Here is a 13,983-nt window from a genome sequence, read left to right on the forward strand (position 1 = left end):
GGAGAGAGAGGGGAGAGAGAGAGAGAGAGAGAGAGAAAGAGAAAGAGAGATTGACGTGAGAGACACATTGATTGGTTGCCTCCTTCATGTGCCCCAACCGAACCTAAAACCTGGAATCGAACCTAAAAGCTAGGTACATGCCCTTGACTGGGAATTGAACCTGAGACTCTTCATTCTGTGGGCCGATGCCCTAACCCCTGAGCCAGACTGGCCAGGACAATATTTTTATTTTTGTTACCACTTTTCTTTCTATCTCAATCCCAGAATTGTCAATGAGTTATGGTAAATTTTTATCTCTTTAGTTTTAGTTTTCTAATTTTTTAAATGACTATATAAGCCTTTATTAGTACTTGCTAAGTGTTAAATTCTTAATCTGATTATCTCCTATAGATAAATAATACCATTTAACAAGTTATATTAAACTAACAAATATTAGCCCATTGTCATTTTGAGTTTTATTTTAGATGCTAGAGGCCCGTTGCAGGAAGATTCCTGCAAGAATAGGGCTTCCTCGGGCCTATTCCTGCAAGAATAGGGCTTCCTGAGACCGCAGCGAGGCAGAGAAGGAGCAAAGCCCACTGAGGGGGTCTTCGCTCCCTTCTCTGCTGCCTCGCTCCCTCCCTTCGCCACTTCGCCCTCGGCTCCCTCCCTTCTCTGCCACCTGGGCTCTCTCCCTTCTCCGCTGCTTTGCTTCCTTGCCAAGTCACGGATCCAAGGCCCAGATCCCCCCGGGCAGCATCAGGCGCTACTGGCCCCGCCTCGCCGGTCAGAGGTCCGGGGTCCGGGTCCTGCAGGCAGCATCATGCACTGCCGGCCCCGCCTGCAGTATGCAAATTAGCCGCCACCTTTGTTGGCAGTTAATTTGCATATCGAGCTTATTAGCCAATGGGAGGCGTAGCGAAGGTACGGTCAATTACCATGTTTGTCTATTATTAGATAGGATTTTTTTCTTTAAATACAGTGGAAAGTTCTTGAGTAGTAAAGCAAAATATTTTACAAGTGTAATTAAATTATGAGATTCAATTTAAAATCCATTTTGTTTAATCTGTTAAAACAAAAATACAATTTTTACATATAGACATGTAAAGTATATTTTTCAACCAGGACTTGGATTACCCAGACTTGATAGATTTTATGGAAGAAAAATCCTAATTTAAATTTATGTCACCTTTCTATTACTTTGTAATTTTTTTCTTTTACTCGTAATGATATAAAATTTCCACATTATTACCAATTTCAAGGAGCTAGACTATTTCTTAAAGATAATTTATTTTATTTATTATGGCTGTATGGTACATGTTTAGTTGAGAAATGATAAACTGGACCTGGATTCAAAACACTCAAGAAATTTTATGAGATTATAGGCTAGAATTTATAATTTTTTTTTATAAAACAACTTTTTTCTAGTAATAAGCCTTTATGAGTAATTTGGTGCTTATTTTGAAGCCTTCTTATTTTCTTCTTTATAAAATGCTAAATTTTGTGTGTTACAGTATTGGGCAATACATGATTTGGAAACCTTTAATCTTACAGAATTAAGACATGAAAATAGCAAGTGGAAAATTCTCACTTCACTTTAATGTTTTTGTTGTTTATTTTTTTAAGACATTTTTATTGATTTGGGAGAGGGAGGGAGAGAGAGAGAGAGAAGAAAAAAACATCAGTGATGAGAAACAATCGTTGATTGGCTGCCTCCTCCCCACTAGGGATTGAGCCCACAACCTGGGCATGTGCCGTGACCTCGTGGTTCATAGGTCGACACTCAACTACTGAGCAACACCGGCTGGGCTTTTTTTGTTGTTTCTTAAGGTTTTTAAGTCACTTTTATAGTCCATCATGAACTAATGTATATAGGCTTTGAATATCAATGTTTAGAGACAATTAGATATCATATGCTTCCTGATAGAGGAACACAATGCCATATATAAAGTAGTCTTCCTAAGAAAAAGAACCTAATATGATCATTTTTATATGATCATAGTCATATGAACTTAGGAGAAAGGGGAGCCTGTTAATTGACATCAGAATGATAAAATTAGCAAAATTTTAACTGGGAAAACACTGTACAGAAACAAAAAGCAGTTGCTTCACCAAATTATAAGGGGGGAAAAAAATGAAGGAAAAATATAAAATTAAAAGATACTTAAATGATATCAACCAAACTTGATTTTTTTAGAGATGCTAATGTATTACATTTCCATGTAAAAATTGGCTTTGATATTAATGGGTATGTAATAATTGTGATTGTTAACTGGATAGGACTAATTTGGGCACAATTATAATAGAGTCACGTAAAATAAAATGGGTTGAGTATACAAGATTACCACACATTTGTGAATACCTCTATATAAAAAAGACTACTTTGAGGAATAGTTTTCTTTTTAAACACAGTATGAGACTTATATAATGTATCTATGAACTATGTACACACATTATACTTTTAAAGTATATTTATAGAAAAAAATTGTCATTTTAATTCTCGTATTTGAGTCAAATGTATATTTAAACATCCCCTTTTAAAGTACATAGTTATCACAGGAGATTGTCCTAGTTTAATAAGGAGGCTTCAAAACATTTATACACATACTAGAGGCTCAATGTATGAATTCGTGCACGGGTGGGGTCCCTCGGCCTGGCCTGTGATTGGGGCAGATTGGGGCATTTTGGGGCCATCTCACCCAGTCCTGATCAGGGCCGATGGGGGCCAGCCGGCTGGGGAGGGACCTTGGGAGGTTGGACCAAGGGAGGTTGGCTGGCTGGCCGGCGAGGGACTGTGGGAGGGTTCTAGGGTGTGTCTGGCCCAGTCGCCCAGTCCCCATCAGCTGGACCCCAGCAGCAAGCTAACCTACCAGTCGGAGCGTCTGCCCCCTGGTGGTCAGTGTGCCTCATAGCAACTGGTTGAGCTGTTGACCGAACGGTCGACTGATTGGTCAGACACTTAGCACATTATGTTTTTATTATATAGGAGGATAGTATATCAAAAACTTTGATAAAGTCTCTGGGTCCACTTCGAATTATCCTACATAAATTTTAATTAGAGAAATAAATATAAATTGATTGCAGATTAAACACATGTGTTTCTCTAATTTTAAAGATCACTGTGCCTTTATATTTTATCAGGTTTAATGATATTCATGTACCAATACGCCTGGAATGTGTAAAATTTGCTAGCCACTGTCTCATGAACCATCCTGATTTAGCAAAGGACTTAACAGGTACTGTATACCCATAATAACAAATATTTCTGGGTGCTCTTTGGTGAAAAAATCCATTTTAAATATTTGGGGGATAAATAATCTTTTTTTGTTTCTGTTATAGGTGAAGTCTTGTTTCAATTTGTTATTATCAGAGTTACTTTCTGAAGCTAGAATTTTTACCTCCTAGTGCCTACTTAGGCTAGAACAGGGGTGGGCAAACTTTTTGACTCCAGGGCCGCAATGGGTTCTTAAACTGGACCGGAGGGCCGGAACAAAAGCATGGATGGAGTGTTTGTGTGAACTAAATATAAATTCAAAGTAAACATCATTACATAAAAGGGTACGGTCTTTTTTTCTTTTTTAGTTTTATTCATTGCAAACGGGCTGGATCTGGCCCGCGGGCCGTAGTTTGCCCACGGCTGGGCTAGAAGCACCTATAAAATGTTGGTTTTATCAGAGACAATTTTAATTTTGAAGTTTAAGGATATTTTTAGAAATATTTCAGGCATTTGGATTTGAACAGGTCTTGACTATGACTAAATTATAATACAGACTTTAACATTTTCCAGTATTTTGAGAACTTAAGGTAGAGTCATTATTTTGTAAGCTAATTTAACCATCCTAAAATGAAAGTAAGGTTTTTGAAATCTCTATAATTATAAGGCAGTTCAGAACTTTATATTTATGTAGTAATGAGAAATCATGGCTTTGACTATTATGTTTTATTAACTATTTTAAAGTTATGGAATAGTTCAGAAAATATAGATGAATATAACAGCTACTATGTCTTCCTAGAAATGTTAGCATTTTGCTGCATTGGCTTAAGATATTTTAAAAAAGAAAATAAATTTTACATTTAGTTAAAATGCCCCTCACAAACTATACCCCCTTCTTCTACAGAGGGTAACCACTCTACTAAATTTGGTCTGCATCCGGTTCATGTTTTTCTGTATATGCTACATGTATATCTTTCCATAAATTATATATATTATTGTCATGTGCCTTAATATTTTTATTTAAGTATCCTTGAATCTGATGTAGTTGAACTTATTTCTGCTTTCTTATTTTGTGTTCTACTTTCCATGCCTTTTTCTTGCTTTTGTTCTGTTTTCTTCTCTTTTGCTCAGTTAATCAGCTTGCTTTCTTCTCATTTTTTTCCTCCATGTGCTTGGAGGTTAACATTCACTTTTGTGCTTTCAATGCGTAATAGATTAATGAAATCTGTAAAGTTAATCAAAATTCTCCCATATCTTTCTGATCAGTCAAGGACCTCTGAAAGCTAAAATTCTGAACACTCTGCTCATTTGTCACATGATTGCTTGTTATTTAGTTACTAGAGGCCCGGTGCACAAAAATTTGTGCACTTGGGGGGGGGTCCCTCAGCCTGGCCTGTGCCCTCTCGCAGTCTCAGCCCCCTCGGGGGATGTCCACCTGCTGGCTTAGGCCCACTCCCTGGGGAATCAAGCCTTAGCTGGCAGTCAGACATCCCTCTGGCAGCCCAGGAGCCCTTGGGGTATGTCCACTTGCCAGTGGAGAACAGGCCTAAGCTGCAGTCGGACATCCTTAGTGCTGCTGAGGAGGCAGGAGAGGCTCTCGCCACCACAGCTGTGCTGGCAGCCATCAGCCTGGCTTGTGGCTGAGCAGAGTTCCCCCTGTGGGAGCGCACTGACCACCAGGGGGCATCTCCTGCATTGAGCGTCTGCCTCCTGGTGGTCAGTGTATGTCATAGCGACCAGTCATTCCCATTCTGCTGTTAGGGTCAATTTGCATATTACTCTTTTATTATATAGGATTTATTCTTTTTTAAAAAATTTACACTAACGTTTACTACATTTGTAACTGCCCTTTTTATACAGTATTTGCTCACAGTTGTGTCTTAATTTTTAGTACTTCCTTCTGAGTTTCTTTTGGTAAAATCACAAAGTTTAACTTTTTGTAATATTTTTAACAATAGGTTGTTGCTTTCACATTTTGTTGAATTCTTGTCAGTAGGTATTTATCAATTTCATCTTCTTTCAGGTTGGGGGTAGAGGGAGGAAGAAATAGATTGTATTCCTCCTTGGAACCCTCTATCTGCCTACTCACATCTGAATGTGGACTGCTTGCTCTGTGAGCTGTTTTACAGCATTGATCATAAGACAGTTCATTCTTCCTCCCTCTTTTTCGTGCCCCCTCTCCTTTCCATTCTTCCTTTCCTTGTGCTTGCAGTCTGTGTAAGTACATCTGTGCATCTCTGTTGGGGGCCAGATGTAAGCTGGCAAGGTCCTTGAACCTGAAGGGGCTAGCAAGGCTGGGACCCTTACCCACACAGTTTTCCCAGATTTGTTTGGATGGCGGTTATCAGTAGAATGAGTCAACCTTTGTAGAATGAGAACAGCCTTTCATGGCTTACCAAGAAGTCTGTAACTATTTACTGAGATATGCTGTACCGAGAACTTGTCCTTCTGCTGTGTCTCTTCCTTAGAGATTAAGAGGAACAAAGAATACATTCCTCTTGACAGACCTCCTATTCAGTGTGTTGTGTATAAATAGGATTGTGTGGCTAATAAAGTTGCTTCAGTTCCTCGAGAGCTGTAGTCCTCCCGATCCCGCTTTCCTGTCTTTCTTTCTTTTCTCAATTCCCACCTCCCTACCTCAGCCCGCCTCAACCTGTCAGGCTGGCCCTGACACATCTCTCTATCTTCCTTTTGTATCCTTCCTCCTATTTTCACATCGATGTTTCTTTCACTGTGGCATCCTCTTTTTGTGTTATGTATGCAATATTCTCTGAGAAAACTAATCAGTGTTTTGGGGAAGTTTTCTTTATCCTACAAAATGTCTGTTCAGCTAACTTTTTATTTGCTTGTCTCTCTATTTTCCATGTTAGAGACTTTCCTTAAGTGCTTGACAATCCATGGCTATTTGCTCATAATTAAAGAGTGGGAGCTAAATAAAAAGCTGATTAGAAAGCCCTGAATATATGACTCTGACCTTTACTCTAGGGCAGTGGTTCTCAACCTGTGGGTCGTGACCCCTTTGGGGGTCGAACGACCCTTTCACAGGGATCGCCTAAGACCATCGGATAACCCATATATAATTACATATTGTTTTTGTGATTAATCACTATGCTTTAATTATGTTCAATTTGTAACAATGAAAATACATCCTGCATATCAGATATTTACATTATGATTCATAACCGTAGCAAAATTACAGTTATGAAGTAGCAACGAAAATAATTTTATGGTTGGGGGTCACCACAACATGAGGAACTGTATTAAAGGGTCGCTGCATTAGGAAGGTTGAGAACCACTGCTCTAGGGTGAATTTGATGGGTTGTGCCTTGATAATTCCTCTTGAACTAGTCAGATTCCCCAGAGAAGAGTATCCTATCAAGAGTTTAAAAGTCTAGTTGCTAGTGTCTGAGACTTTTATTCTTTTTTTTCTTTTGATGGATATCTGGATTGTTATGGTTTGGGGTTGTTATGACTGAGATCACTCTGAGTATTCTTGTACAAGTATTTCTGTGAAAGTATGTTTTTACTTCTTTCTGGAACCACTTAGGAGTATCATTGCTGGTCATAGGGTAAATACATATTTAACTTTATAAGAAACACTATTTTCCACTTACACCAGAAATGTTTGACAGTTCTAGTTGTAAAGCGTCTTTGCTGATATTTTGTTTTATCGGTATTTTTTTATTTTAGCTGTTCTCGTAGGTCTTGTTCTTTTGTGGTTATAATTTGCCTTTTTCTATTGAGTGATGAGATTGACCATCATTTTTATGTACATATTGATATGTTATTTTCTTTTATGAAGTGGCTGTTTAAAATTTAAACCTATCTTTTTTTAAATTGACTTGTTATTTTTTGTTGTTGATTTGTAGTAATTCTGTAGGTATTCTGGATTTTTTTAAGTATAAAAAAATTTAAGCAGTTTCTTCCATAGTCAGAACTTTAAAGCAAAGTTTATGATTGGCTAAATAATAGGTAGATGTTTTGATTAAAAAATATTTTTATTGATTTCAGAGAGGAATGGAGAGAGAGAGAAATATCAGTGATGAGAGAGAATCATTGATTTGCTGCCTCCTGCTTGTCTCCTACCAGTGATCAAGCCTGCAACCCAGGCATGCGCCCTGACCACAATAGAACTGAGATCTCTGGTTCATAGGTCAACACTCAAGGCACACCGGCCGGGCAGTGTTTTGCTTTTTTAGAAGCTATTTTAAAAATATTTTAGCTGTGAATTATTTCATTAATAATTGTTTTAGTCCCTAGGTTATTTTGAAGATTTTTGTTGACTTAAGAAACATCCAAATTTGTAGAGAATTTTTATAAGAGTTTATTTGAGCCAAATTGACAATATAATGAGGGAGCCAGTTCTCAGATGCTCCTGAGAATAACAGTTTTGTACTTTCTTTTATTCAGTTAAAATTAAGAAGGGAAAGTAAGGAAGATTATATGAAGGTGTGAAGAAGCAATTTGGGAATTGGATTACAGGATAGTTAAGATTATGTGCTTTCTTGAGGGTTAATAAAGGGTGTCCCAAAATTCACGCAAGAAGTAATTTTGATAGGAAACACAGGTTTATAATTAAAAATTGTAGATTTTTTATTGATTCATAAAGTATACAGTATAGGGTTATGTATGGAATAGCATATCGGGTAAACTGGATTATCATTTCGCGATAGCGAGCACCATTAACTGTTATTGCCTGAGCAGCTGCATTTTCGAAGAAGAATGGTCCGATGATGCCTCCAGCCCAAAATCCGCACCAAACAGTGACACATTGTGAATGCATTTGTTTCTCAACAATCACTCGTGGATTTTCTGAACCCCAAATGCAACAATTTTATCAATTAACCAAGCCATCAAGATGAAAATGAGCCTCATCGAAATTCAGCCACATTTATGCGAAACGGTCATGGAAAATTTCAACAAAAGAGTGCGTATGTGCCAGCAAAGCCGTGGAGGCCATTTATCTGATATGCTATTCCATACATAACCCTATACTGTATACTTTATAAATCAATAAAAAATTTACAATTTTTAATTATAAACCTGTGTTTTCTATCAAAATTACTTCTTTCGTGAATTTTGGGACACCCTTTATTTCAAAGGTGTGTTAACCTAGGTGCACAAAAATAATACACAGGGCTGGCATAAAACATTTCACTAAAGAAGTTATAGGCCTGTAGAATGATTGCCCACCATGACCTGCCCAGTTAGAAATTTATGATCAGATCACTCATAAATTACTTTTCATAGAACCTCCTTTTTTTATTCCACATTTCGCTTTACAGTTGTCCCTGGGGATTGGTTCCAGGGATTGGTTCCAAGACTCTCTTACTCCCACCCTGTAGATACCAAAATCTGAGGATGCTCAAGACCCTTAAATACAGTGGTATAGACATATAAACATTCTACCTTATACTTTGTTTTTATTTTATCTTTATTGTTGAGAGTATTACAGGTTTCCCCCTTCCTTCCCCCATTGCCCACCTCCATCAGTTCCTGCCCCGCCTTATACTTGAAATTTCCTCTAGATTATGTATAATACCTAATACAATGTAAATTCTATGTAAGCAGTTATTAAGTTGTTAGCTATTGTTTAGGGAATAATGACAGGGAAAAAAAACCTGTACATGTTAAGTACAGATAGAGCCATTGTAGGCCTAACTACATAGCACACATCAACAATGTTACATTCCCACCCTCCAGTTATTTTCTGTTGGTGGTTGGTTGAATCCACAGATGTGGAACCAGTCTATAGAGAGGACCTACTATATATAGTTTGAATTTTTAATGAAACATTTATATTTTATTGTTTTCTAGTGTTCAGTCTCTGGGCACATTTTAATTTTTGTAGTTGGCTAAAAACTGAAAAATGAGAGTTCTAACCTCTCTGCAAATTTTCAACCACTCATATTTTCAGCTACAGTATTCATCTCTGTCTTGCTCATAGCTTGGCGCTTTGAATTTCGAAATGTTTTGAGGGTTCTTCTATCCTGGAATTGAGCTTGTCTATTGTTTTCTTCACCTTTTGGATTTTATTATTTTCCTTTTTCCTCTGGCACTTACCAATCATCCATCTGCCAAAATTTTGTTGGAAATCTCTTTTGCTATGATCTCTTCATTTGTTACTTGTCCCATTTAAAGACATTTTCTTAGGGCTTCAGGAGTGAGCTAAGATAAATGTGTTGTACACACACGTTTATCTTATTTTTTTCAACAGTGTTTTGCGAGATTCATGTTTGTATCTTCAGCCAAGTCTGAGGGACATAGCCATATTGTGAAGAGTACTACTTTTTCATGCTAAGTAACTATTGAGAATTTCTTTTTTTCTCCTGTTTTCCTTTTTATTGCACAGTAAATATAAGTTAATAGCTCTCGTGTGAATTATTGTTTTTGGGAAATTGGGATGCATCTCAAAATTGATGGTTATTGCGTTTTTCTTTTTTGATGGTACCTAAAATACTATGTATTGCATTCAAAACAAGTACAGTGAAAAATAAAACTCCTATATTTATCTTGGTGGGGAAATTGAGATATGCTAAAAATAACTTTCTTTGCTGAGTTAGGTAAAATAACCTTTCCATTTCTTCAATTTCTTTAGCAGCATATGGTCTTCCTCATTTTTTTGAATAGTTTCTATTAGTAGAGAATACTCAAAGTGGACGGGCTTAAGACCTGAACATTGTTTTTTATGAGTGTTTACATTATAAGTATTTGTTACATTATTATTTTATAGAGAAGTAAATTCATTCACAATTATAGCACTATTTGTTGTGGATAGGCCTGGCAATATTTATTATTCCAAATCTAAACAACGAAATTTTATTTTACTGGTCTTATTATAAAAAAGCTGAATATTTTATTTTTAAAATTTATATTCAATTGTGTGACTTCTTCCTTCAACCTATTATATAATTACTGAAGATTGTTAAAATGTTTCTTTCAGCATCTCAGTGCAAGATCTGAACTCCTATGCACTCATAATTTTTAAATGTTTTATTTCTTTTGTCTTCCCTTTGGCCTTTCTTAGTTCACTTAAATGGAATTGCCTATGGTATTTCCTGTAGTCCTGTTTCTTGATGACCATATCTCAATTTTATACTCTCAATAACCTCACTGAAAGTTTCCCTTGTTAAGGAATAGAAACTTGACAATACTTTCCTTTCCTAGTAGAACTACTTGACTTGAATGTTTTAACAATTTAAATAAAAAAACAAAGGTGAAATTTTTAATGTTGGTATACTTTGTAGTTCCTTTATATAGTTGCTTTGTTTAATGAGGTTAGGAACTCTATGATCATCTACCCTGCCCTGCAAGTGGGGAAGGGATTTACTACTCAGTTGCATGTAAACTTTGTTTTGACTCAAGGGCTGACCTTCCTTTTTACTTTCCTTCCTCCCTTCCTCCCTCACTGCTCCCAGTTTACTTGAAACATTGAACCTTTTACTTAGGTTTTGTTTTTGTTGTGGTTTGCTTTTAAAGGTCTTACACAAGTTTTAAAGACATTTCAATTGTTAAAGTTAAATTTCAATCAATAAAAACTTTATCTTTCAGAGTATCTTAAAGTGAGGTCACATGACCCTGAGGAAGCTATTAGACATGATGTTATTGTGTCTATAGTTACAGCTGCTAAAAAGGATATTCTTCTGGTCAATGATCACCTACTTAATTTTGTCAGAGAGAGAACTTTAGACAAACGGGTAAGTAGGAGTAATAATTATTATAGCTTGTCATTTTGAATACTTAAAGTTTCATAGTATTTTATTTGAAAATACTGAGATTTAAATGTAATTAGCCCTTTTGGGGGGATAGGCATTTTAATATTTAAAATAGTGTTTATGAAAGGATTTATTTTTTGTTACATTAAATTTTACTAGTTTTTCTTTGTAAGATTACTAGAGGCCTGGTGCACGAAATTTGTGCATGTGGGGGGGGGTCCCCTCAGCCAGCCTCCACCCTCTCCAATCTGGGACCCCTCGGGGGATGTCGGACATCCCTCTCACAATCTGCAACCACTGGCTCCTAACTGCTTGCTTGCCTGCCTGATCGCTCATAAATGCCCCCCTTGGCAGCCATATCACCCCTAACCGCCTCTGCCTGCCAGCCTGATCGCCCCTTATTGCCCCCCCCCCCCCCCCCGCCAGCCTGGCTGCTCCCAACTACCCCCCCCCCCCCCCCCCGCCGGCCTGGTCACCCCTAACTGCACCCCCCCCCCCCCCCCCCCCGCCGGCCTGGTTGCCTCTTACTGCCCCCCCCCCCCCCCCCCCGTCAGTGTGGTCGCCCCCAACTGCCCCCCCTGGTGGCCTGGTCGCCCCACGCAGCCTGCTGTTCAGTCATTTGGTCATCCCTCAATAACCCCCCTGCCAGCCTTGTTGCACCACGCAGTCTGCTGTTTGGTTGTACCTCTGGTTGTTTCGGTCATGATGACCTCTGGCTTTTTATATATTAGGATTCTCATTCTAAAAGTGAGATGGCTTTCAGTGGTAGAGTAGTCACATATTCAGCTTGTGTACTAGTTTTAATAAGTGACATATATAAAGGGCCTTTGAGACAGCTTCTCTCATATAGTTGGCTCTCTTTTCTTTTTTCCTTTCATATGGGTATTTGGTTCTTACTTCTCTTGCTGGTTGTTTTCTCCTTTCCATGGAATAGAAAAAGAAAAGATGTCTTCAGTTTGGCAGAACTAAACTTGGCATGCTTCTAGCCTATGTCCTGTGACCCCAACCTTCCTCCTTTTTTTTTAATCCTCTCCCAAGGATATGTTTTTATTGACTTTATTTATTTATTTATTTATTTGAGAGAGACATTTATCCATTGCCTCCCATATTCTCCATGACTGGTGTGTGTGTGTGTGTGTGTGTGTGTGTGTGTGTGTGTTTGGGTGTGTGAATCAAACCCACAACCTTTTTCAGTGTACGGGATGATGCTCCAACCAACTGAGTCACCTGGGCAGGGCCAAACCTTCCTTTTTTAAAAAAATATATTTTTATTGATTTTAGAGAGGAAGGCGGGGGAGAGAGAGAGAGAGAGAAACAGAGAAACATCAATGGTGAGAGAATTATTGATCGGCTGTCTCCTGCATGCCCCCTACTGGGGATCGAGCCTACAACCCGGGCATGTGCCCTCGACTGGAATAAAACCCGGGACCCTTCAGTCCACAGGCCGAGGCTCTATCCACTGAGCCAAACCAACTAGGGCCAAACCTTCCTTTTTGAGTGAGCATCCCCTAGCTCCACTCATTAATCAGTGGCTTCTGAAAAGAACCTTGCCTTGTTATGTTTGTGTAAATTATCTATACTAATAAAAGAGTAATATGCTAATTAGACAGGATAGACTGGATGTCCTTCCGGACAAAGCCATGGTGGCGAGGGCCAAGGCAGAGGCATTAGGGGCAATCAGGCTTGCAGGGGAGAGCGCTTAGGGGTCTCAGGCAGGCAGAGGTAGGGGTGATCAGGCTGGCAGGGGAGAGCAGTTAGGAATGATCAGGCCAGCAGGGGAGCACTTAAGGGCATCAGGCAGGCAGGCAGAGGGGTTAGGGGTGATCAGGCAGGCAGGTGAATGGTTAGGAGCCAGTGGTCCCGGATTGTAAGAGGGATGCCCATCTGCCTGTTTAGACAGGGATTGGGCCTAAACTGGCACTTGGACATCCCCCAAGTGGTCCCAGATTGGAGAGGGTGCAGTTTGGGCTGAGGAGACCTCCCCCCCCCCCCCCCCCCGCACGAATTTCGTGCACTGGGCCTCTAGTATCTTAATAGTTGCTTATAAGACTGATTATGCTATCTCCATAATTTAATTCTCTTTGATAATGCTGGTTGTGGTAGATGGGCAGGAATTAATTGCATGGTTTTCCCTCCAAATCTATGGGTATTCAGAACAACTTATTTAAACTGATTAATTTAGACTTGTCTTCATTGACTATTTTATTGGGGTATTAAACAATAAGGATATTTGCATCATGGTAGGAAAACAGCCTTCTAAGTGACTTGGAATTTGAGGTTTGTGTTTTGGGATCATAATTCATGTATACTTTTGATGATCCTCTTTTGTTCATTTTAGGGTTGCTTGGTTCATTCATATGAACATTGAATACCAAAATGTAATTGAATATATTTATGTTTTTGGTAGTATTAGAATATACTCTATTTTTAAGGAGGAGTTTGGAGAATTAGAGGTAGAGATAAGGGAATTAGTGATAAAGTTTTTACAAACAAATTGAATTTATTTTATAAGTAAGACTTCTGCAGTCTTTTATTTTAATGTGTATGTGGTAGATGGTAAGGCCTATTCTTAATCTACTGTAATTAATTTAAATAAAAAGGGAAGAATATTGCTATGAATGAGAGTCTGCAAAGGATAAATGAATAATCTGTGCAGATTAATGAAGTTCTAATCATTACTAACATCCCACTGATTATAGTGTTGTGTTGACATAAAATTAAAGAATAAGCTTATTCCATAATAATTAAACAGTGTTAAACATTCTATAGCCAATTGTATTTATTTTAAAAGACTCGAGGTCTGGTGCACGAAATTCGTGCATGGGGGCGGCAGGGTCCCTCAGCCCGGTCTGCACCCTCTCGCAATCCGGGACCCCTGGGGGATGTCTGACTGCCGTTTAGGCCCGGTCCTGTCTGATTGCCCCTAACCACTCGCTTGCCTGCCTGATCACCCCTAACTGCTTGCCTGCCTGCCTGATCGCCCCTAACAGCTTGCCTGCCTGCCTGATTGCCCCTAATCCCTTGCTTGCCTGCCTGTTCACCCCTAACCATTTGCCTGCCTGCCTGATTGCCCCT

The 13,983-nt window shown here is 38.7% G+C and overlaps 1 protein-coding gene across 6 annotated transcripts in view; it reads left to right on the plus strand.

Annotated features, from left to right (window-relative positions):
• Positions 1–13,983, plus strand: part of PDS5B (PDS5 cohesin associated factor B) — a 254,155-nt gene that overhangs the window by 118,877 nt on the left and 121,295 nt on the right. For all 6 annotated transcript variants that reach the window (XM_070409171.1, XM_070409166.1, XM_070409169.1 and 3 more), the window contains 2 exons: positions 3,121–3,215; positions 10,745–10,890. In XM_070409171.1, the coding sequence (XP_070265272.1) occupies positions 3,121–3,215; positions 10,745–10,890 (241 nt within the window). The remainder of the gene's footprint in view (positions 1–3,120; positions 3,216–10,744; positions 10,891–13,983) is intronic.

The sequence above is a fragment of the Myotis yumanensis genome, unplaced genomic scaffold, assembly GCF_028538775.1.
Source record: "Myotis yumanensis isolate MYYU_CA2020_CCGP unplaced genomic scaffold, mMyoYum1.0.hap1 SCAF_3, whole genome shotgun sequence".
NCBI classification, from domain to species: domain Eukaryota; kingdom Metazoa; phylum Chordata; class Mammalia; order Chiroptera; family Vespertilionidae; genus Myotis; species Myotis yumanensis.